Genomic DNA, 24082 nt, shown 5'->3' on the forward strand with positions numbered 1-24082 from the left:
CCGACTCAGATGTCTTTGAAGATACCAGCTGTACCAACTACATAGCCAAATGTGATTAGCCAACCTGAATCCATTACAGAATGCCTATTCATGGTGTCTCCAAGGTACTTCTCTTAACATGTGTTAGTTGGATTGAAGCAGTCTCTAACCTGTGGATAGGTAGAATAAAACAGAGCAGGCTAGACACAGGAGAGTCAGGAATCAAACAGAGGTTTAATTTCAAAGTGAGGAAAATGGCTTGCCAACAGGGAGGGAAATTAGAATGTGTGCTGGAGCCCTGCTCCTATTGGGGGGACCAAGGCAGTGTGGGAAGATCTCAATACTTATACCACTGGCTATGCAGTGAGCTGTAACCCTGACAAGAAGGGGTAACAGCGTCAATGAGACACGTTTGATTCATTGCAGGACTTCGTGATGGGAACATGGGTATGTGTCCAAACTTGTCCAGTGTTTGTCAGAGAACACCTGGTGCTGGTTAAAGCAATACAATCACTATGTGATTTTGCCAGAGGGTGAGATCATCCAGAGCGTGAGCACAAAGGATTATTGTTATGCCAAGCTCAGGGCCCAGCTTGCTTGCTGGGCTTTAGCTCTGGAAAACAGGGTGTCTCCTAATATCTTGACATATGACTATCCTAGAATCCATTTTTCCAGGATCCCCATGCAGGAAAATTGTATCAGCTGAGTAAACTAACGAGGTCAACTCATATACCAGACCCACATTACATTCTTTCATTTCCCTGACCTCCTTCATGGCTCAGCTCAAATCCCGCCTTACTCTAGGAGGTCTTTCCTGGTCCCTCTCAGAGTGTCTTCCATCTACTCTGTATATATCTTGTGCCTGTGTAGTTGTATACGTGCTATCTTCTCTTTCAGAATGTAAGCACTTTGAAGACAGGGACTGTGTTTTTTGCTTTTATCTGTATCTCTAGTGCTTGGCTCAGTGATTGGTTCATAGTAAGTATTTAATAAATGCTTATGGATTCCCAGTGTGACCTCAAGCAAATTATGAAAGAGTTCTTGTCCCTAACAAGATTAAAGTCCTTTCCAGCTTTAAACCAATGATTCTGGGGAGGCAAAGGAATTCTCACCCTCAGTTTTGGGCAGCAGCTCTAATCTAAAGAAGTTCCGTTTTCTCAAAGTTTATGGCTTCTTATCAGAAAGCTCATCTCATCTCTTGTGTAAAACATTGCACCAGTTCCCAGGACAGCCTCTGGAGGAAGAGCCTCATTTTAAGGGACAAATTTGGGGCAGTGAGGTGGCTCAGTGAATAGTACACCAGTTTTAGAGTTAGGAGAACTTGAGTTCAAATCCAGCCTCAGACACTTGACACTAGCTGTGTGACCCTGGGCAAGTCACTTAACCCCAAATGCCTCACAAAAAAAGGCAAAACAAAAAAAGAGACAAATTTAGTGATGCATGAAGTTTGAATTAAGCATTTGTTAAGCAGTTGCTATTGGCTCCAGTGGACTCAGACACCCAGGAGACCTGAGTCCTGGGTCCCAGCTCTGACCCTCAGTGTCTGTGTGATCTTGGGCAAATCTCTCCCCACTCTGACCCTTAATTTCTTCCTCTCTAAAATGAAGGTATTGGAATAGATGAGCTCTAAGGTACTTTTCAGTTATGACATTCAATGCATCTATAAAGCTTTGTACTTCTGAGAGCCAGTGCATCTGGGGCAAAACGGCCCCCTTGGGCAACCTGCAGAATGGAGAGGGCCACAGGAACTGAGGTAGCTGACACAGAAGGAGGATGGACCAGGGCTGGAGTTCCTTGGGAGATGTTTTTGCAAAGCTGCAGTTCCATAAGTGGCCGCACCTTAGGGAGGGCAGTAGCTACCCATCAACTAGCAGAGGCTATTGAGCAAAAGAAGAGAGTGAAAGGCTTCTGGATGCCTTTAATGAGAGCATCTTGTTGGGGGGGGGGCTCTGATTGCAGGTGGCCCCTGCTCTGTTTTCCCCCTTGTGCAGAAACTGCCAAATTCTTCATTTCCCAGATTAATTTTAGACAAGGGCCAAGGCAGTTTTCTTTACACTTGCTCCCTCTGCCTGCCTGAGCCCAGGAGCAAGGTCTGCATTCTTGGCGAGGCTAGAACACATTGTCTGACCTGCCCCACTCCTCCCCTCCCCGGTGGATCACTGGAAGCCTAGTGGTCTTGAAGCTCTGGTCAGTCACCTTTTCCTATTCACCACATTCCTAGTCCTACTTTGGAAATGGTCGGTCTTTCTAAGCTCCCTTCACCTGCAGAAGGAAACAGTAATAGAATGAGAAAATGTCAGGGCCTAATGTCACCCTGAGAAGAGGGGTAAGGGGAGAGAAATCACTGTCTGTTTATTTTCTACATATAATATACACTGTATATATAATGTATATATGGCTTATAGTACCATAATGTATGTATGTATGTAATTATGACTAGGTGGCACAGTGAGTGCTGAGACTGGAGTCAGGAAGACCTGAGTTTAAATCTAGCCTCAGACACTTACTAGCTGCGTGACACCGAACAAGTAATTTCACCTCTGTTTCCTCACCTTAAAATAAGGATAATAATAGCACCTATCTCCCAGGGCTATTGTGAGGATCAAATAAAATAATGTTTGTAAGGTGCTTAGCACAGTTTGGCACATAGTAGGCACTATGTAAATGCTAGCTATTATGTAATATACCCATGTGTATTATAGATGTATATGTATTTACACTTGCTTCTCTGTGATCATGTTGTATGTTAATTTCTGAGGACAGAGACTTCCCCCTTTTGTAGTTGTATCTGGAGCACAGAGGCTGGCACATAGTAGGTACTTACTAAGTGCTTCTTGATTTATGGCCTCTGCATATTTTTGCAATGCCCTTACAACTAGGATGCCTTTTCCCTTTACTCTGCCAACTGAGATTCTTCTCAATTTCAAGACCTAGCCCAAATGCCACATTATACCTAAAGTGTCCTGATTTCTCCAATTAGTTGGAAGTTTTTCCACCTCTAAACTCTCCCAGCACTTCTTTTGTATGTCTCTAATACACTTGTTATATATTTGTCCTATGGTAAATTTGTGGATATGCACTTTTTCTTCTACTAGATTTTACGCTCCATGAGATGAGAAACCACATAGCTTATGTATTGATATAACCAGGTATTCTGAACCAGGGGTTTGAAATTATAACTGGGAATCCTGGGAGTTGTAGTTCTGTAGGCACAGTATCCCGTACTAGATTGGGTCTTTCTTGAGGCCTGGGAATGGAGGCAGAATTCCACTGAATTAGGAGCTTTTGAATCACTCCAGAAAAGAGTGGGGAATATGAACATTGGTATAGAGAGAGTGGAGATGGATCTGATCAGAGAGTGTTTTTGTAGCCTTCCCCGTCTTCCATACTCTCTTAATATCTTGCAGGACACAACCATCCTCCTGGTCACTCATGCCCAGAGCCTTTATTCCTCACTCTCTCACCTCCCCTATCCAATTTGTTGCCCAGTCTGGCCTCTTCTACCTTCACTGCTTTTCCTGTATGTGCCCTCTTCTGTCCTGTGACACTGCTGCTATCCTATGAGGCACAGCTCCCCTCTCCCCCCATCTCATTAATAGACCATTGCAATAGCCTTTTTCTGTCCCTGACTGGTCTTCCTGCATCACGTATTTCCTCACTTCAGTCTACCCTCCCCCTGGCTATTAGAATGATGTTCTCAAGGCTCAGTCAAGCCATCTCCAGTGGCTCTCCATCATCTCTATGATCAAATCTATGGAACTATCTATTTGGCTTTTAAAATCCTTCAAAATCTGCCTCCTTCTTACCGTTCCAGTCTTTTTACACCTTACTTCCCTCCATGTATTTTCTGATCCAGAGAATGACCTCCTGGCTGTTTCTCACACAAGAAACTTCATTTCCTGACACCTTGCATTTTCACTGGCTGTCCCTCACATCCAGAACTCTTTTCCTCTCCATCCCCTCTTCTTGGCTTCCTTTGATTTTCAACTAAAATTCCATTTTCTGCAAGAAGACTTCCCCAGTCCTCGGTAATGCTAGAGCATTATCACCAGTTTATCCTGTTTGCTTCTTGTTTGCACATAGTTGTTTGCATGTTGTTTCATCAATTGGAATATAAGCTCCTCTAGGGCAGGGACTGTTTTTGTGTTTGCTTGTTTTGTATTACTAGAACTTGCCATAGTGTCTGGCACATAGTAGGCACTTAATAAATGCTTGTTGACTTAATTCACGTAGGCACAGCAGAGGCAACTCCATCAAGCATCTTGCAGTGTGGACCCTAATTCCAGAAATTCTTCAGTGAGTAATGCTTCCACTCAGTGGAACAAAGAACTTGGACTGAAGGTGCCCATTGCAATTGCCCCTTTAAAAACTGAGGAATAGCTATAGATAGTTTTACTCTCTCTCCCAACTGTTTCTGTTTGCTTCCTGATGCTAGAAAGAACTTCAGATGAGTTTTCTCAATAGTCACATTAAAAAATCCAGTGATTGAGCATAACTGTTTTGCACTGAATACTTGTATATTTATTCTGTACCAGAGAAGGGCAATGGACAACAACAGTATAGCTGGAAATTCATGGAATTTAATGAGGCCAGAGGTCTAGATCTCTGTTCAAAATGTTTCCACCACCCACCTTAACTAAGTGTTCTATAAGTATGGTGAGAGGATCTTATAGTGATTATTTTTATTAATAACTTTTATTAAGAAGCTCTTAAAACAGGAGAAATAGTAGAAGGCAGGTAGAAAGAGAGACAGAGACAGAGACAGAGAGAGAGAGAGAGAGAGAGAGAGAGGAACTGAGACCAATTTATCCTTAGTCCATGACTGAGCTATGTTGCAACTAAAGCTAGGTGTCTTAGTACACTTTCTTCCTTAAGGAGAGGGATGGGCTAAAAGTGAAAACAAAAGGGAAGGTCACTCTTTTTGGTTTCCAAGGAAAGACTATGGGAAGAGAAATGTATGGTTTATTAAGAATTAGATCTTTCTTTTTTCATGTAAAAAAAGAGTGAATACCCAGATAAACTTGTTCTACAGCACACTTGCTAGTTACACCTGTTTATACATACATACATACATACATGCATGCATACATACATATATATATACATGTATGTGTGTGTGTGATACCTATTGGATACATTTGTAGCCCTTCCTACCCTCCTACTGCCTTTCACAGGGCTTTGCACATAGTAGGTACTTCATAACTATTTGTTGAACAGATGAATCAGTAAATTTAACAATGACTGAATGTATTTCTTTTGTATGCTCCTGAGATCCTGGGCATCAGTACTCTACAGGAAGACTTTTTTGGTACCCTGGGAAATGGCATCCTGTAGCTTCTGGATCAAGGTGTTGGGGCTCTTAGACTCTCCCACTTTTGGGGGATGTACACTTGGGGATGGACACAAAGTAAACAGAATAGGAATGAGAGGTTTTTTTTTTTTTAATAAAAATAATTCCTTTTCTAAATGATCTTTAAAAATGAAACCAGACATAAACCCTGTAGCATTTGGCAGTGCATTCTGAGGTCCCCCAGAAGTACAAGGTAGATTCCACTAAATATTATTAAATAAATAGGCATTGTAACAGGACAGTTCAAACTTCATATTTAAACTGTACAAGCACGGCATCACATAAGCAGTAGCACAAGAGACAAAACACCAGATTTTGCAGATGACTCTTGTTTTCAGTGTGTATTATTATGGCCTAAGGGGAGCTTTCTGATGATAGATCACATCTAGATGGCAACTTTTTTGGTGGGGGGAGGAAGGGTGTTCTGGCCCTGTGGGATCTTCACTGTAGGCAGCTCTCAGCGTGGAAACCTCATTGCATTGACGCAAATCAGCAAACTTCTCTGGGACACTGAAAGGTTAAATGATTCACACAGTTTCACACACCCAAATATGTATCAGAGGCTAGACTTGAACTTAGGGTTTCCTGACTGCCAGGCTGAGTACTCCATTCTGCACCTTGATAGAAACTCTAAGAAAAATCATAGTATCATAGATTTAGAGCTGTCAGGAATTTTGGAGATCATCTAGTTTAATCCCTTCTTTACCCCATCTTAGAGATGAGGAAACTGAGGCTGAGAGAGGTTAAATGATATAGTGGATGGAGTGCCAGATTTTAAGACAAGAAGACCTGAATTCCAATTCTGCTTCAGTCAGTTACTACTAGTATGATCTTAACTCAGTCCCCTCTCTAAGCCTCAGTTCCCTCGTTCATAAAATGAGGATACTCGTAGCATCTACCTTGCAGGCCTGTTTTTTAAGGATCTCATGAGCTAACATATAAATTGCTTTGCAAACCTTGAAGCACTATATAAATAGTAGCTAGCTATTAATTTACATTTGAATACAGACCCTCTGACTCTAAATTCAGTCACTTTAACACCGTTACACGTAGACATTGCTTTACTGGAATGATGGACTTAGATTTGAATTGGGGTTCCCCTGCTTATTACCTGTGTGACTTTGGGCAAGTTGTTTTACCAATACAGGTCTCAGTTTCCTCATCTGTCAAATGATGGGGTTGGATTAGATGACCAAGGTCCCATTCAGCTCTAAATCTACTACCATCCTATGGGTTTTTTTCATGTGCGAGGCATTGCTGCAAAACCATCTCTCAGCTCCAGGTTCTGGCTGTCCCCCATACCTGGAATGCTCTCACTGCTTATCTCTGCCTCCTGACTTCCCCGGCTTGCTTTTAAGTTCTAGCTAAAAATCCCACCTTCTGCAGGAATCCTTTTCCAATCCCTATCAATTTTAGTGCCTTCTCTGTGTTGATTATCTCCTGTTAATCCTGTATGTAGCTTGTTTCATATAATTATTTGCATGTTATCTTTCCTATGTGAGCAGGGAACTATCATATTCTTTTCTTTGAATCCACATCACTTAGCACAGTGCCTGGCACATAGCAGACATTTAATCATGCTCATTGACTGACTCACTGATTGACTGAAACCAATATAGTATAATTTGATAGTTTTTTTTTTTAATTAACAGACTAGTGCTAATAAACTCAAAGGGACTGTTGTCCTCATTAAAGTCGTCTTCTTGGGAACTCATCTGGAATGCCCTTCTGAGCCAATAGTACGTTGGAATCCCTTCAAGGGTGACAAATCTTCAGTCCTTGAGAGTCAGGGTGGTAGAGTGGACAGTATGCTGGAATTTAATGTCAGCAAGACTGGAGTTCATATTCTGCTTCTGACATTTAGAGCTGCATGACCCTGGGCAAGTCACTTAACCTGTTTCCTCACGTGTGAAAGGGAATAATAAAACTTTAGTACCTTTCTCAAAGAATTGTTGTGAGATAGTATGAGTAAAGTGCTTTGTAATCTTTAAAAGGCTAAAGAGCCATCAATTATTATTATTATCTTTAGAAAGTAGATTTTGTTTTTGGAAATAGCCAAAAGCCATTTGGAGTCAATTCTGGAACCAAGCTGGGGAATCCTGGTATTTTATGTGGGGAGGGAGCAAGTGTGGCATTGGAAGCTACATATGATGTTAAAATAACACCACTTATTAAAAAGAATTTTTTTTTTGTGTGGCTTGTAAACTAGTTAAAGAGGATTACAGATTCCGAGCTGGAAGAGATCTTAGTGGTCATCCAGCAACTCTCCAAGGGAAGTCCTTAAATTGTCTGAACAATCACAGTCTCTGGAGGGTATATATGTTGCCTCCCCAGGTGAAGTAACAGTTCTCATACAGCTATACAAGCCCACACTGTATTAACTAACATGCAGTGTGGTGACTACATCCCAGTCACACCTTGAGCCTGTCTTTATACATTTTGGAGTTCCTCTAGGGTTCTGGTCATCTCTCCACTTGGGTATGAACCCATAGAAACCAAGGCATTTAATCCACCTCCCAGATATCAGAGTCATAGTCAAAATCATGGAACTCCTTGGAAGCCCTGAAGGGGTCAGGAGTCTGACCAGCCGGGGTTTTACTTGAAACACTGTGAACTTTTAAATCTTGGTTTTCAATTCCACCCCAATTCAATTTCATCCACTCATCTGCATTACCTCTAATGAGGAATAGGGGATTTCCATGTGTCTCTTCTTGAAACCCTGGAAAGTTTGGGTACTCTGGAAATCCAAGCAGTCTTTCTGCCCTCATTTATTTCTTCTTTTGAAGTAATTTTCATCTCTACACCCCACCCTTGAAGCTTCCCTTTAGGAGGGAATGCGGAAAATCTTTTTGAAAACTTTCTTGAAGTTCTCATTGCAGAGGGGATAAATGAGGGGGTTCAGGGTAGAGTTGATGTAGCCCAGCCATATGGTGAACATGTGGACTTTTTCATTGCAACACTTTGTGCAATAAGCAATGACCATGAAAAAGATGAAGTATGGGATCCAGCAGAGAATGAAGGCTGCCATGATGCAGCCCAGTTGTTTGGCAGCTTTCCGCTCTCGGTTCATGTGCAAACCCTTTATGTATTGCTTGGAATGGGAGCGAAACCTTTTCCAGGTGAGTGTCAGGTAATCCAGGCCAAAGGTTGCTTTGGTCTTGGCTTGGTCTTCAGCAGACATGGTTGTGGCTGATCCAGTGACAGCATTGGAGTCTATTGGGTGAGAGGGTGCCTCAGCAAAAATAGTCTCCTCAGATGTTTCACTGGCATATTGAATGGCTGGGGACAACTCCTTGGGGTCTGGTTGTCTCTGGTGGATGGACATGTATCTTTCAGTCTCCTCCATCCCAGGCTGAGGCTGCACAACCTCAATAGGGAAGTAGTGGTCTTTGATCACCACTTCCTTATCCTCTTGTTCAAAACCTTGAGGGGTTTTCTTCTCTGGAGGTGATTCCTTTGCTGGGTTCTGGTCCTTTGTGGGAATGCTGTTACTAATGTGATAGTAGGTGTCTTCTGGCTTCCTTTTCAAAGTCTCCAGGTTGGCATTTTTCTCCTGCTTTGGGAGGCAGATCTTGTGCTTTTTTTGACCCACATTGCCCTCTGAGAAAGATGGGAAGGACGCACTGATGAATTCCCGGTGCTGGCAATGCTGCCGGACGGCCCTATAAATCTTAGAATAAAACCAGAGCATCAACAAGGTGGGCAGATAGAAGTTGATAATGGCAGTCATCACCTTGAACCAAGTGACATTGTAGAAGTCTGTCTCACACTTGTCCTCAGAGGTCTTCTCATTTGACTTGTTAGTAGAATTTTGCTGAAAGCTACTCCATCCCAGAATAGGGATAATCCACAGGGAGGCCAGGAACCAGGTGACCAAGATGGTGACTGTCGCTCTGGTCTTGGTGCGATACCGTAGGTACTTGAGGGGTTGTTGGACAGACCGGTAGCGGTCAATACAAAGAATAAAGACGCTAAAGATGGAAGCAGTACTTGCCACGTAGTCCATGGAGAGCCAGAAGAGGCAGAGGTACCGGTGTAGGGACCCAAAGAGGTATACAATATTCAAGGGCATGACAGCAGCACCCACAATCAGATCAGCTACAGAAAGGCTGACAATGTACAGGTTACCCACAGTGTGCAGTTTCTTCTCTGTCCTCACTGCATACAGTACCAGGATGTTGAGCCCCACTGTGACAAGGGAGATACTGCTCAGCACCACCGCCAAAGGCACCGGATGGGACTTATTGGCAGCATTATCTGTCTTGTTGACCTCACACATGGTTCCTTCTTGGAGACAGGAGGAGGTGGGAGAGGTCATTCAGCACTAGAGGAAGCTCTCCTTTCTTCTGGTGACTTCCTGGAAGGGGACAGAGAGCAATATCTGTAAGTGCTTTGGTGACTGTTTATTGTATTGTACAGCTGAAGTACTAGGATTTATACTCATCCTCGGTCATCACCATCTGCTTTGACAGAAAGAGGTGCCTGTCTAGAGCAGAAAACATCTGTAACTGAGGTTACAGATATATAACTGGTTCTGGCTCTGTCATGGTGAAACCTTAGACAAATCATATCTCTTTTAGTTTCTTCAGCTGTAAAATGAAGGGGAAGAGGAAGTGTCTATTAGGTGCTAGGTACTATGCTAAGCACCTTATAAATATTATCTTATTTGACTGAAGAGACTGGATTAGGTCAGGTGTCCTAATGAGGACAACAACATTATTTCAGGGAGTCCAGGAATGTGGATGGGAAAAAAAATTACATCTTTTTTTTTAACTAACCTTTAATTGAAATTTAGCATTTCACTCAATTATTTAAAGACATGATCCTAAAAAGGGGTTCATAGTCTTTACCAGATTGCCAGAATGAACTATGGCAAAAAAAAAAATGGTTAAAAGCCCTGATCTAGATGATTTCTTAGGTTTATTCTAGTTTTAAAATGCTGATTTCAAGATGATCCTGGTTTTCCTCTTACCTTTCTGACTTCTCTTTAGCTGGTTTCACTTTTGAAACTTAAACTTTTAAAGTTTTTAAAAAAAACTTAACTTTTTATTCTCTAAATGTGGATATGTCACAAGGTATAATTGTTGCCTATGCTCACTACACTATGGAACTGATCTAGTCTCATGAATTAAACTTTTATGCAGGGGTCTCCTAAATTTAATGATTTTTCTTCATAGTTCCTGAGCAGTCTTCTCTAACCAGTTCATCCAACCCTGACCTCTTTCTCCTTTAAATTTACAATATTTGTCTATCAATCTGAATTTATCATACACTTCATGTATTGTAGGGTCATCTTTTTATGTTTACATCTTGTGATCTAACTATACTGTAAACTCCTCAAGGGTAAGTTCTGAGCTCTGTCCAGCAGAGAACCTTGCTTCATACTTTATTCAAAAAAATTGAGGCCTTCATTTATCATCTCTCTCTTAATTTCTTTTCTTCCCTCCCTCTTCCTCTCCTTCTCCTCCCTTCCTCTTTCTTCCTTTCCCCCCTCTCTCTCCATTTAAAATATTTTTCAATCCACGAGCATTCATTTCTTCCCTTTTACCCTGCTCCCCCCCCATTGGGAAAAAAAAGAAACAAAACTTGTTAAAAAAAAACCCAACATACATAATCAAGAAAAACAAATTCCCTCATTGATCATGTCCAATATCTATATCTACATCCATAATATGTCCAATATAATATGTCCATTATATGTATGTCTAATATATATATATATGTCTCATTCTGCATCTTGAGTCCATCATGTCTCTGTCAGGAGGTGGAAAGCTTGTGAGTTATTTCTTTTTCTGAATTCTAGCCTCCAATCTCAGTGTAATTTCTCATTTTTGGCTCCTTTGCTTCAGTTCTTGAGGAAGAGGTGGCGCTTCTTGATAAGGCCAGCTCTTCCACTTGGACCCTTGATCCCATCCCTTTCTGTCTCTTCCAGGAGCTTACCCCTTGAATCCTGTGATATCTCTTCCTAGTTTTCAATTCCTCCTTATCCATTTGTTATTTTCTTGCTGACTCCAACTATGCCCACAACTCTCCTAACTTTAAAAAGCTTTCACTTTCATCTTACCATTCCCTGAAATTACCATCCTGTATTTCTCCTTTCTTTTATAGCGAACCCTCTAGAAAAAGCTATCTATATAGGGTTATTTATCATCTCTTCTTTCTTACCTTCCGTTATTCTTCAACCCCTTTCAGTCAGGATTCCATTTCCATCAATCAATTGCTTTCCCTCAGAGGACAGTCGTCACAGTACAAAGTGTACTGGATTTGACATCACAGGGCCTGTGTTCAAATTCCTGTTCTGTAACTTACTGGCTGGTGTGACTGATTACTTAGCCTTTCTCTGTAAAATTCTTTCTCTGTAAAATCAGGAAGTTGAGCTAGAAGCCTAGGAGGTCTTTCTCAACTTTGAATTTCATTATTCTATTAACCATGATCTTTTAATTGCTAAATCCAATGGCCTTTTCTTAATTCTCATCTATCTTGACTTTTTTTTTTGACTTTCTCTAGTCTCTCTCTCCTTGGGTTTTCCTGACACTGCTCTCCCTTGGTTTTACACCTACCTACTAGACCACTTCTCAGGCTATTTTGCAGGATCTGCCCATAGTGGCCCTTCTGTGAGAGTGTGTTCTAGGGCTATGTCCTCAGTTAGATACTCTGCAGGGACAGAATGAGGTTTTTCTTGGGTCTTGGCCCCAGAAAAAGTAGGACCAAAGGAGCTGGAGGATGGAGGGGTTTGTCATACTCTTCATAAACCTGGGTGTGATTCTCTATCAAACCCCAGTACTCCAGGCCCTTGGAAAGAGGATCGTGAGAAAATATGCCTTTTTTGGTCTCCTATTTCCCTTTCTGTTCCCTTTTCTAACATCTGGGCCCATCTACTCCAGGGCTCATCCTAGGTCCCACTTCCACAGGGATTTGTTGGCTATCAACCTAATCACAGAATCTTAGCATCTCAGAATGGGGAAAGACATCAGAGGTTGTTTATGCATGTGGCCTCTTCAAGAACTATAATGTTCTGATCCTTCCTAAATACATGACTATGGGTAAGTTGAGTTAACCTCTCTAGATTTCTAGGCTGCTAGGTGGCAAATTGACTAGAATTTTGCACTTAGAGTTAGGAAGACCTGAGTTCAAAGACCCATCCCTCTTATTTATACACCATGTTTGTAATGATCCTCTTACCACTTCTTAGTCTCAAAGAGCAAAATGTTCTATATGTAAGGCCCTGAGTGCCTCCTCATTTCCTGCTTTCTTACTTCTTAAGTACCTACACCTGAGGATAGGGCCTGGGGACTTGGAGGGCATGAAGAACTAGCAGGAGCTGTAGTTTTAATTTGCATCCTGATCTTACCTGACACAGAGTAGGCACATAATACTGCAAATGCTTATTAGCTGACTGATTGTCTGACATTGTCTTCTACCCAATCTCCTGGCAACTCATGTGCCCCTACACCTTCCAAAAGGGATCCAAGCACATTAGCCACTGATTTCCAGGAATCCCCAAAGCTACCCTCTCCCATGAAGCCTCCTCCAATATGCCCTAGGCCAGGGGTAGGGCAACCATGGAATCGAAGCCTTCTAGGTCCTTGAGTGTGGCCTTTTGACTGAGTTAAAGTTTTACAGAACAAATCCTTTTATTAAGGGAGGCAGATGCTAATATCGTCCCCATTTTATAGATAAAGCAACTGAGGAAGAGAGAGGCTGCCCAGGGTTACCCAACTAGGCAGGAGGCATCTGAGGCTGGATTAGAGCTCAGCTCTTCTTGATTCCAAGTTCAGCTTGTCTGTGTTTATAAGGAGTGGGTGAGGGATGACACCCCAGGGAGCTGGTGGATTTTTGGCAGATTACTCAAACTCTCTCAGCTTCAGCAGCTGTCAAATGGGGAGAACAATCACTGGACAACCTACTTCACAGGGGTGGGGGTGGGGGACAGAAACCAAAGTCCTTTGTAAACCTCTCTCTCTCTCTCTCTCTCTCTCTCTCTCTCTCTCTCTCTCTCTCTCTCTCTCTCTCTCGCCTTCCCTTGGTGCCTAGTCCCGAGACCTCAGGCAGTAGGACACACAGCTGTTTAACGCACATGCCTTTCCCAGGGACATACACCACATAGGGGAGGTACAGACAGACAGCCTCCCCTTGAATGCCTATGGTGACAGTTAATGATATCTCACTGAGCTGCTAATTCTATTTTTGACAGCTCTAATTACAAGTATGAGCTCTTTATATTTAGCTGAAATCTGCCTTCATTGTAACTTCTAGACACGTTCTATACCCACTTTTATATGAAAACTCTTCAAATATTTGAAAACTGTTATCATTATACCCTTAATTCTTTACTAGGTGAAATATCCCCAGTTTCTTATAGGACATAATAAATTAGGTTCAGATGAAGTTCCAAATCTCAACCACAGACCGGTTTTCCCTTCTCTTTCATTTATTATTTTTTATTATCCCATTCTTTTGTTAAGTCAGCAGAAATGTTGACTTTCTGGGGTAATAAAGTAACCCTCCTTTTTCATTGCTTTTTATCCAAGAAATGGCTCTCTTCAAGTCCCAGCTAAAATCTCACCCCCTTTTCTGAAACTGAAATACTAAGGTCTTTCCTCTGTTAATTATTTCCAATGTATCCTGACTATATCTTGTTTGTACATAGCTGTTTGCATGTTGTCATCTCTCCCATTAGACTGGGAGCCCCTTGAGGGCAGGGACTGTCTTTTGCCTTTATTTCCATCACCGGAGCTTAGCACAGTGCCTGGCACATAGTAGGAATTTAATAAATGCTTGTAGTCTTGACTTGCCTTGAACCCAGTCCTGTAAATTCTTGTTTTGCAATCACTCCTGCGTCCAGGAATGTAAATATTTAATAACAGGCTCTCTGGGGAGAAAAATGCACAAGACAGGCTTTTAAGCAAAATCTGCATTATTAACATTTTAGTCTTCAATTTCTTAAGTCTAGACAATCAGCAAAACAATAGATTAAGTCCTGATTTGTAATGTTTGCTAATTTCTGGGGTTACACAGAACTTAACAATCAACTATCCAGTAAGAGCTGACTCCAGGACATACCTGTCTGCAAACCTTCCTTTCTCCTTTCCCAAGATCAAACCACTTCAGACTCAGTGTAATTGGTCTACACTATAACTGTTTGTCACCTAGGCCTCCACTTCTCTTCCCATTCCTCCTCTCAATCATTTTCAAGGATTCCCCTCCCCAAAGTCCAGGTAGAAGCCAGAAAGGGAGACCTGAGGCTGGGGGTAGAGGCAGCTGTTAAATTTTCAAAGTGAGCATTCACACCTGAGAAATTGGTGAACACCAAGTCTTGGTTTATTGTTTTGTTGATTGTTTAGAATCAAGAAAATGGAGAAAATAGAATAAACTTGAAAGTGTGCCAGAAATACATGTTTTTTTACGTTGAGATCATGTTGGTAAACATTTCCCAGCACGCTCCAACCTGAGTCCCCCATGAAATCAAAGCGATATTGAAATCAGAGAATCAGGGTTCAAATATTACCTCCTGCCTTTCTTTTGGACCAAGCAAGACTGTGAGCTCATTGAGAGTGGGAACTGGTAGGTTTTATTGCCTTTCTTTGAACTCCTAGTGCTTATCCTAGTGCCTTGCACATAGCTTAATAAATGCTAGTTGTCCAACTGAACAAACTGACTCATGAATTTATAGCTTGCATCCACTGGAATAAACATTTAATGTGCTTTTACCTGGGCCTTGAGCATGCCATGGCCTGGAAGTTAGGAAAACTGGGCTCTTCTAATTTTATTGTTTATTATGTGCATTACCATGAGCATTTCTCTCATCCTCAGTTTCCTTATCTGTTAAATAGGGATAATTGCATCTATCCTGTCTATCTCCACAGGGTTGTTGTAACATTCAACTTTGTTGATGGATATGAAAGTGCTTTGAAAATGGTAAAAGTTTTATATGGACATAAGAGATGGTGATTTAGTCAGAAAATGATAATGATAAGAATTTTCAGAGAACAAAGAATGTAGGCTTTGCAGGAAGAATTCCTGTCTCTGGGATGCTTCCAAGGGAAAGATGCCCAAGGCACATGAAGGGGGGTAGCAGGTACCTTTTACCTGGGTGACATTTCAACTTCTCGAGGACAAAGATGAGGAGCTTTGGATCCTCAACATCATTATTGACTGTCTTGGGCCTTGGATGAAGGGAATAAAGGCCTCCTTTGGAGAGCATAGCATTGTGTATTTGTTAGTCATTCTTTGCTGCCAGCCAACTCAAGGGCCTGGTGCCCCTGGAGGAAAAATCAGATGTCATACAAAGAAAAACACTATAACTTTAGCTGGGGCACTTCTGGGATACGGTCATGTGACTCACCCTCAGTACACCTATCTGAGTCCCTGAGCTCCCAGATCAAAGGCTGAGTGGCTACCTTACCACCTGGAGAGGTGAGGACCTTGATCTCCAACAGGGGGGTCATATGGATTTTGGTGTCAGGAATTCAAACAAACAAAACAGAAAATAAGAAAGGTACTCTCATTGCAAAGAGGAAAGGAATAGCCAAAGAAGACAGGGAAGGGAGAAGAGAGGACAGGAGATTTACTTGCATTTGTGGAATTCTGAATCCTCAAGAAAGGGAATGGAGGTAGAGCAGGTAACATACCATCATGGTGCCAATATGTCATCTTTGATTCAGAGAGCTTCTAAGGTACCTAGTCTAACTCTCCAATTTTACATGCAAGCAAACAGAAATATGAGGTGAACTGCCCAAGATTACACAGGGAGGATGGGCAGCTAGGTGGTGCAGTGGATAGAGCACCAGTGCAGGAGTCAGGAGGACCTGAGTTCAAATCTCACCTCAGACACTTGACACTCACTAGCTGTGTGACCTTGGACAAGTCACTTAACCCCAATTGCCTCATCCTGGGTCATCTCCGGTCATCCTGATGAATATCTGGTCACTGGATTCAGATGGCACTGAAGGAGAAGTGAGGCTGGTGACCTGCACAGCCCTCCCTCACTCAAAGCAAAGTCAAGTACAAGTCATGTCATCATTTCTCTGATGGCATGGTCTTCTTTGGCAATGAAGGATGAACACACACATGCAGGGAGGAAAAGGCAGAGCCAAGATTTGAAGCCAGGTCTTTTGATTAAAAATCTGGCACTCTTTTTATATTCTACAGTCTACAGAAGAGTAACTTAAATGACAAAAGGGATGAGACTGCAGTGTGAGGATGCATGTCAAACTCAAAATCAAGCTCAAATGCTGCCTTTTTCAAGAAGGTTTCCATGATTTCCCTCCCCTCCCGACCAGATGTTTGAACCTTCCTCCTTTGAACCTTCATAGTATGATGCTCTTCTTCTATCACATTCTGCTTTTTTATTGTAATTATTTGTGTGCTCATCTCATCTTCCCAACAAAACTATTACTTCCTTGAGGACAAGTATCAGAGATAGGAAGACTTAGAAGGAAATTCTTGCAATAATCTAGGCAAAGGGTGATGAGGGTCCACACCAGGGTGATGTGAATAAAGAGAGGTCCCGGGAGACTTTTTTTTCTGTTGTTGTTGTCCTTCAGTCATACATGACTCTTTGTGACTCCTTGGACCATGGCACGCCAGGCCCTTCTGTCCTTGACTATCTCCCAGAGTCTATCCAAGCTCATGTTCATTGCTTCCAGGACATTATCTATCCATGTCATCCTTTGCCAATCCCTTTTCCTTTTGCCTTCAATCTTTCCCAACATCAGGGTCTTTTCCAAAGAGTCCCATCTTTTTATTATGTGGCTGGAGTATTTAAGCTTCAGTTTCAGTATTTGACCTTCCAGGGGATGGTGTTTGATTTTCTGAGAGAGAAAAATTGACCTGGATGTCATATTTTCACTTGCTGATCCCAATTCTACCCTCTGGAGTCAAGCAGAACAAATCTAATTACTCTTTCATAGGACAGTGTTCGCAACGTTCAAACACTTGAATTAGGGATGGTTATCACCTATCCCTAAAGCCTTCTTTAGAAACCAAATACGTGTTTAGTTCCATCAACTATCCTCACCATGCTCAATTTCCAGCCCTCTCTCCAGCCCATTTTTCCTCCTTTAGATCAGTTCCAGTTTTTAGTTTTCTTCCTAAAAGGTAGTTTTCAGAACTGGACATAATCCTTTAGAAGGGACCTGACCCAGTCTGCTGACTGCAGAATCAACCAACTGATCATTGAACTTTATCAATCACAACAGCTTGCCTTTCTGTAGTACTTTGTGGCTTACAAAATATTTGACTCACAACACTCTCTGAAGTAGGTGGTGCAAATATCCCCATATTGCAAATGGGGAAACTGAGACTCTGAGACCTATGATCTGTGACTTGATCCCAGGTCTTCTTTACATCAATCCCTTCCTCAGAGTCATTCTCCCCCATAGCCTATCAGTTGCCAAATCCTATTCATTCTATTCCACTATATTCTTTTTCTTTCCTTTTTAAAATTCTGAACCTCGCAAACATCAAATAGCATGATCTTTTCCAGGTACAAAGAAAAATCAGACAGTGTATATGAACCTGGGAGTCTCTATTACATGCACATTTTTAGAGGTATGTGTGAAATTCAAAATGGTGGTAACTATGCTATCTAGCTTATATCTTTTTCCCTTTCTGAATTTCTTTCTAATCTCTTCTATGTATTTTAAAAATGTTTATCCAAGAATCACATCTCTTGAACCTGATCCTCTCTTTGCTTCTTGCTACTCAAATCACTTAGTCCAAGTCCTCAATACCTCTTGCCTGGAGTATGGTAATGGTCTTTATCTTGTCTTCTTGTCCTCAGTTTATCTCTGGAATCTGTCCTTTACATAACTACAAAAATACTGTTTTCTCATGAATGAGTCTGACCATACTACTCCCCTGCTCTAAAGCCTATGAGATACCATATCAACTCCTTAGTTTACCATTTAAGGAAGACCATGACTTAGTTCTCGGACATAATATGTCCTTTAATACACTTTGGTTTTTAGGCAAACAGGAGCTAGTTGTTCTCTGATCTCAGTCTGACCTTCCTGTCTCTGAGTCTGGAATGTATTCTTTCCAAATAGTCATTTCTTGAAAAATCTTTCTCTTTCTTAAAGACCCAGCTCCTCAATGAAATCTTTGTGGATTCCAACCTGACCTTGCAATGAAAAGTCCTCTTTGCCTCCTTACATCCCTGAAATATTTTCTCTTTATTATATTCTTTGCCCTTATCACATCCTATCTCATGCCTAACTGAATAGGTAGGAGGTATATGAAGTATGACTTTCTCTATTATTAGATGATAAACCCTCCAGTGAGGGGGGAACTGGGCCTAGTGCCTCGAAGAGGACCTTCTTGGATATAGCAAGTGCTTACTGGGTATTTGTTGAGTTGAATTCCAGCTCCGATATTTAGCGTCCCAGACTATGAATTACAATGTGACAATTTTAGGCACAAAGACCTAAAAAAGGATATTTATTAATATCCTTTATATGTTAATTAATAATAAATAATTAATATATATTAAAAAGGATATCTGTATATAGGCTGTATCCTGAAAATAGAATGTGAGATGCTTGAGGGCAGGGGCTATTGGTTTATTTTGTCTTTATATCCTCAGGGCTTACTTAGCACATGCTTTACCCATGGGAGGCACTTAATAAATCTCTGGATAAAGGAATACTTCCTAAGATTCTGCCATCTTGCTTTGTGAGTTACTACCTCCATACAGGTGCTTCTGAAGAGGTTTGGGTCTAGTTTCCGTATATCAAGAGCCTACAACTTTGGTTCTGAGGGAAGGGAGGAAAGGAGGGAGCAAGCATTTATTTAGGACCTACTATGTGCTAGGCTGTCCTCAGTGTTTTATAGATATTATTTTATTTGATTCTCATATGATATTCTTTTCCCCCTTTATTGGAAGTTGCTAAGGGTTCTTCCTCTTGACAGGTGTTTCTTGAGACATTTTTTGAAAATTCCTGTTTTTCTCCATGTATATTCTTTTCTATTTTTTAAGTTTGACTATTTTTCATCATGAGAACTTGCTAAAATGCTCATTCATTAGAAACGATTTAAACAGTGCTGTGAAATCCTAGGAGAAAACACATTATGAAAGCTGAATAAATGAATGAATAATAAATGCCATTAGCTTCTACTAATTTTAGTTAAAAATTCCAACTAGCTACTGGGATTTTGCCATTACACGTGGGAAGCCACTTTCCTGGTTGCAAAAACAATCAATTTAACCCTAAGAATATAAATTGGAAAATGACTATGCTTTGCATATATCTTTGTCAAGGGTCTCTTGTTTTTGACGCTTCCCTCTCTTCTGATTCCTGATGCCACCAGAGACTTGTTCCCAAGTAGATGGCTACTGTAGTGGCTGGATCCAGATTGCCTGAAGCCCTGGGTCCAGTGTCCTCATGGGATTATAAAATTTAGAGTCAGGAGATAGCTTTGAAATCAGTGGAGTAGAAAGAACATAGGATTCAAGAATCAGGAGGTTTGAATTACATTCCCATATATTCTTTTCTAATTTATGATTTCCTCATATATTCCCATTATATTTGCATATATATGTATATATGTATGTATATATATATATATATACATATATATATATATTCTGCCTCTAACTCATAGTGAGGCTCTGAGTAAGTCATATTTTCTCTAGATCTGAGTGTGATAGGAAATCAAGCTAGAAAGGTAAGTTGTGCTGGGCCTTACATGCCAAGCCAAGGATGGAATGTATATTTATTCTTATACTTTGAGTGTTAGGTTAGATGAAATCTGTGGTTCCTTCCTGCTTTGACATAGTGGTCCTGAAGTGTTAAATCTTCCTCCCTGGCCCTGAAATATTCATAACACTGAAAAAGTGATTTCTTTGTAGAGAGAAGGGGGCCGTTGCCTTGAAGAAAAGTCCCAGGAGAGTGCTCAGGTCCCCCTCACCGTATGTGAGCCTGGAGGGTCATTCCAGAAAGCAGCAGGAAGGAGAGGTACAGAATGACATATCCCAGCACACACCCACTAGGAGATGAAAATCTGTCCAAGCCACACAACTGAGACAGCAAATGGATATTTGCAGAGGGGTCCCAGAAACTGATTCTTGGGAAGTTCCCTATTTCAAAGTATCTCTGGAACTCATCAGCCCCTCTTTTCAAATGGGGGTGGGGAGTTATCCTGAATAGATATACTCACTTAATATAGCTGACATATGCCTGAGATAGGCATGAACTGAATTTTTATAACTCAAACTGTTTCCCAGTTGACATATATGTGCATAGCAGACATCCTATCTTCCTGCTTCCTCCACTCACAACCCACCCAAAGAGCAGTAGCCTTATGATTTTAACTTTTTTTCTTTCAGACTTTCTGTTAAATTTGTAAACCCAATATTTAAATGTGTTTGAAAAGCTAGATATTCAAAGTATTGCAAAAATGTATCTAAGTTGTCAACTAATCAATTCATCAGTCAGCAAGCATTTTATAAGGTGAACTGAGTCAAGAAGACCTGAGTTCAAATCCAGCCACTTATTAGCCATGTGATCTTGGGCAAGTCACTTAACCTCTTGGCCTCATAGTGATGCCATTTTGGTCCTCTTTGAGAATGAAGGATGAACCAACCAGCCTCAATTTCCTCATCCATGAAATGAGGATAATAGCTTCTACTTCTCAAAGTTGTTGTGAGGCCAATGATATTTGTAAAGTGGTTTTTTAAACCTTAAAACACTACTAGTGATGATGATGATGATGCCAAGAACTGTTGTATTGTTACTGTTATTATTTTGATGATGCTAGAATGTGCTAACCACTGGGGATACTACCAAAATTAATATCTTATAAGCATAGGACAATGCAATAAGGATAACAGCAGACCAACACAATATATAGTCAACCGTACAAAAAGAATTAAAGGGTCCTTGTTTCCACCTTCCTGGGCCCCCTCTGCAATTATCCATTTGCTGTCTCAGTTGTGTGGCTTGGACAGATTTTCATCTCCTACTGGGTGTGTGCTGGGATATGTCATTCTGTACCTCTCCTTCCTGCTGCTTTCTGGAATGACCCTCCAGGCTCACATACGGTGAGGGGGACCTGAGCACTCTCCCGGGACTTTTGGCAAGAACACATACCCTGGACATGGTCCAAGAAACTCAGTCATCAAGGGCTAATGCTGCCAAAATGCTCTGTAGCCTGTGGTTAAGGGGTCAGGGCTCCCCAATTATTTCTTTTTTTTTTTCTCTCTAGTCCAATCTATCACCACCACCCAACGCTTAATCAGAACAGATGTGAGGGGAGGGAAGTAGGGAAAGGCACTGGGAGCTCTTCCCTAGGGAAACTGTTTTTATCCCCTAATTCACAATTTCCCCTCTTGAGGCTTATTTCACTTAGCCAGGTTTCAGGGAGGATTTCCTTTTCTGATAAGTGGACATCCTCATAAGTAAACTCAGAACTATTAAAAAATCCAGCCCTATCCTCTGATACCCTGCTCTGGAAAATGAAACAAGTCTTTTTCATCACTGATTCTTCTGAACCCTCAACTGCCAAGCCAGTCTTTTTTTTTTTTTTTAAATTTCTTGCCTTAACAAAATCATCTCTTAGTTTCTCTTTCTGATTCATCTCTTGTTTTCTGCTGCTCTTTTCCTATCTCTAGATCTAAAACGTCTCCTTTTCTTGTCAAATGATGGCTCAGTTGTTTACTCAGTATGTACCTACAGCCACAGACGCCTTCATTTGCCATGAAGATATATAATAAAAAGGTTGTAGTCCAAAGGAGCTGTGTATAATATGAACTTCTAGAATGTCATCACTTGCTACTGTGTGCGTGCAGGTGTGGATGTGTGTGTTTTAGACAGCATCTGTGGTTTTATTGACTGTATAGAAACTCCCTCCATCTCTGCTGACAGCTGCTTCTCTGTCATCCTTTTAGAGTTGCCTGAGAGTGTTGAGAGGTGTGAGAAATGATTATTAATGACCAATATCTTCCCTCTTCCAAAATCCAGAAAGTTCAGTCTCTTCAAAGACATTACTGACAATGAGGTTGCATTGACTCTCCCCATCTGGGACAGACCCCACCCAACATGTCAAGGAATTTAATCTAGGGTGGGGAAGCCTACTGTGTTCTTTTCAAACCTGGGTAGAGACAGATCCTTTGGTCTAGACAGCCCAAATTTGTGGGTGGTCTGAGCAGAGATAATTTCTCTGTCCAAGGGTCACTCTCAGCCCCTCATTAACTACCTACTCCACTCTTTGGAAGTGTATATAAACTGTGAGTCCTCACCATCTTTGGTCTAAAAGAGAAGGTCAAATGACCCTTATTAAGGCCAAATGGCCTTATTAATAAAATGATTAAATTAGCCTTCTGATGCCCAGATTGCAGAGTGAGGAAAGAACTCTCTGAAACCCTCTAAAATTCCCCTCCAAATAGCTACAAAACCACCTCAGAATTGATCTAGGAGCAGGGAGGCAGCTTACCAGTTAGGCAGGAAAGGTCTGTCTCACTGGAGTGGAAGGGAAGTTAGAGCAGCAGCAGCAGCCAGCTTCACAGCAGAGGGCCTGCAGCAAGGCTCCAAGCCTGTAGCAATCCTACAGCAAAGCCCTGGCGTCCCATAGACTAGCAGCCCCAGAGACCAATGAGCAGTCTGTGCATGCCAGCAAGGCTACCCCATTGCAGACTGGTAATGAAGCCCTGTTCCAGGACTGGTCCCACCTGTCAACAACAAATTTACTCCTCCCGTGCCTGCTGACAGAAAGACTCTGTTACCATAGCAAGCCAATAGCAAGGCACCACCCTTGAAGCAGGCCAACGGCTAAACCTCACGCCCAGAGGAGGCCAAGGGAGGCCTCTGCCCACCCCACCCCCCACACACACCCAGTACAAGCCAGAAGGGAAGCCTATTCTTCAGAGAAAGCAAGCAGCTAAGCCTTCAAACTCAGTGAAAGCCAGCAGTAAGACCAGTGCCCCAGCAGAAAAAGCTTGGGACACTGCAGGACTAGAGCTCAACTCTCACATAAAAACACCAAGTCACCAAAAAAAAAGGCAGAAAAAATGAGCCATAAACAACAAAGCTTGACTATAGAAAGTTACTATGGTGATAGGGAGGACAATAGTGTCAAAATGGCCAAAGATGAAGCCTCAAAGAAAAAATGTTATTTGGTTTCAGGCTCCAAAAGAATTCCTGGAAGAGCTTTAAAAAGGATTTAAAAAAGAAAATTAGAGAAGTAGAAGAAAAATTGGGAAAAGAAATGAGAGTCATGCAAGAGAATCATGAAAAAAGAGTCAATAGTATGGGAAAAAATACACAAAAAAATTTACCAAGGAAAATAACTCCCTAAAAAATAGAATTGGCCAAATGGAAAAGTACAAAAGCTCACCAAAGAAAAAAATTCGTTAAAAATTACAATTGAACAAGTGGAAACTAATGACTGTATGACACATTAAGAGATACAACAAAATCAAAAGAGTAAAAGAAAAATTAGAAGGAAATGTGAAATTTCTCATTAGAAAAAACAACTGACCTAAAAAAATAGATCCAGGAGAGAATTATTGGACTAAAAATAATTTTAAAAATTATCAAAGAAAATTGCCTTGATATATTAGAACCAATGGAGAAAACAGAAATAGAAAGAATCTACCCATCATGGTCTGAAAGAGATCCCAAAAGGAAAACTTGTAGGAACATTATAGCCAAATTCCAGAGCTCAGAGATCGAGGAAAAAATATTGCAAGGAGCCAAAAATAAATAAAAATAAAAATAGTGTGGAGCTACAATGAGGATTACATAGGATTTGGCA

General features: G+C 41.3%; 1 protein-coding gene and 1 long non-coding RNA gene across 6 annotated transcripts in view; one reads left to right on the top strand and one right to left on the bottom strand.

The window, feature by feature from the left end:
* Positions 1-24082, top strand: part of LOC140497479 (uncharacterized) — an 82558-nt gene that overhangs the window by 1919 nt on the left and 56557 nt on the right. The window lies entirely within an intron of this gene.
* The window catches only part of HRH1 (histamine receptor H1), a 122935-nt gene continuing 104255 nt past the window's right edge, over positions 5403-24082 (bottom strand). For 2 of the 3 annotated variants that reach the window (XM_072598481.1, XM_072598482.1), the window contains exon 3: positions 5403-9686. In XM_072598481.1, the coding sequence (XP_072454582.1) occupies positions 8154-9647 (1494 nt within the window). In that variant the 5' untranslated portion in view covers positions 9648-9686 and the 3' untranslated portion in view covers positions 5403-8153. The other variant, XR_011964700.1, reaches the window with a different exon arrangement.

Source organism: Notamacropus eugenii, chromosome 3 (genome assembly GCF_028372415.1).
Source record: "Notamacropus eugenii isolate mMacEug1 chromosome 3, mMacEug1.pri_v2, whole genome shotgun sequence".
NCBI classification, from domain to species: Eukaryota; Metazoa; Chordata; class Mammalia; order Diprotodontia; family Macropodidae; genus Notamacropus; species Notamacropus eugenii.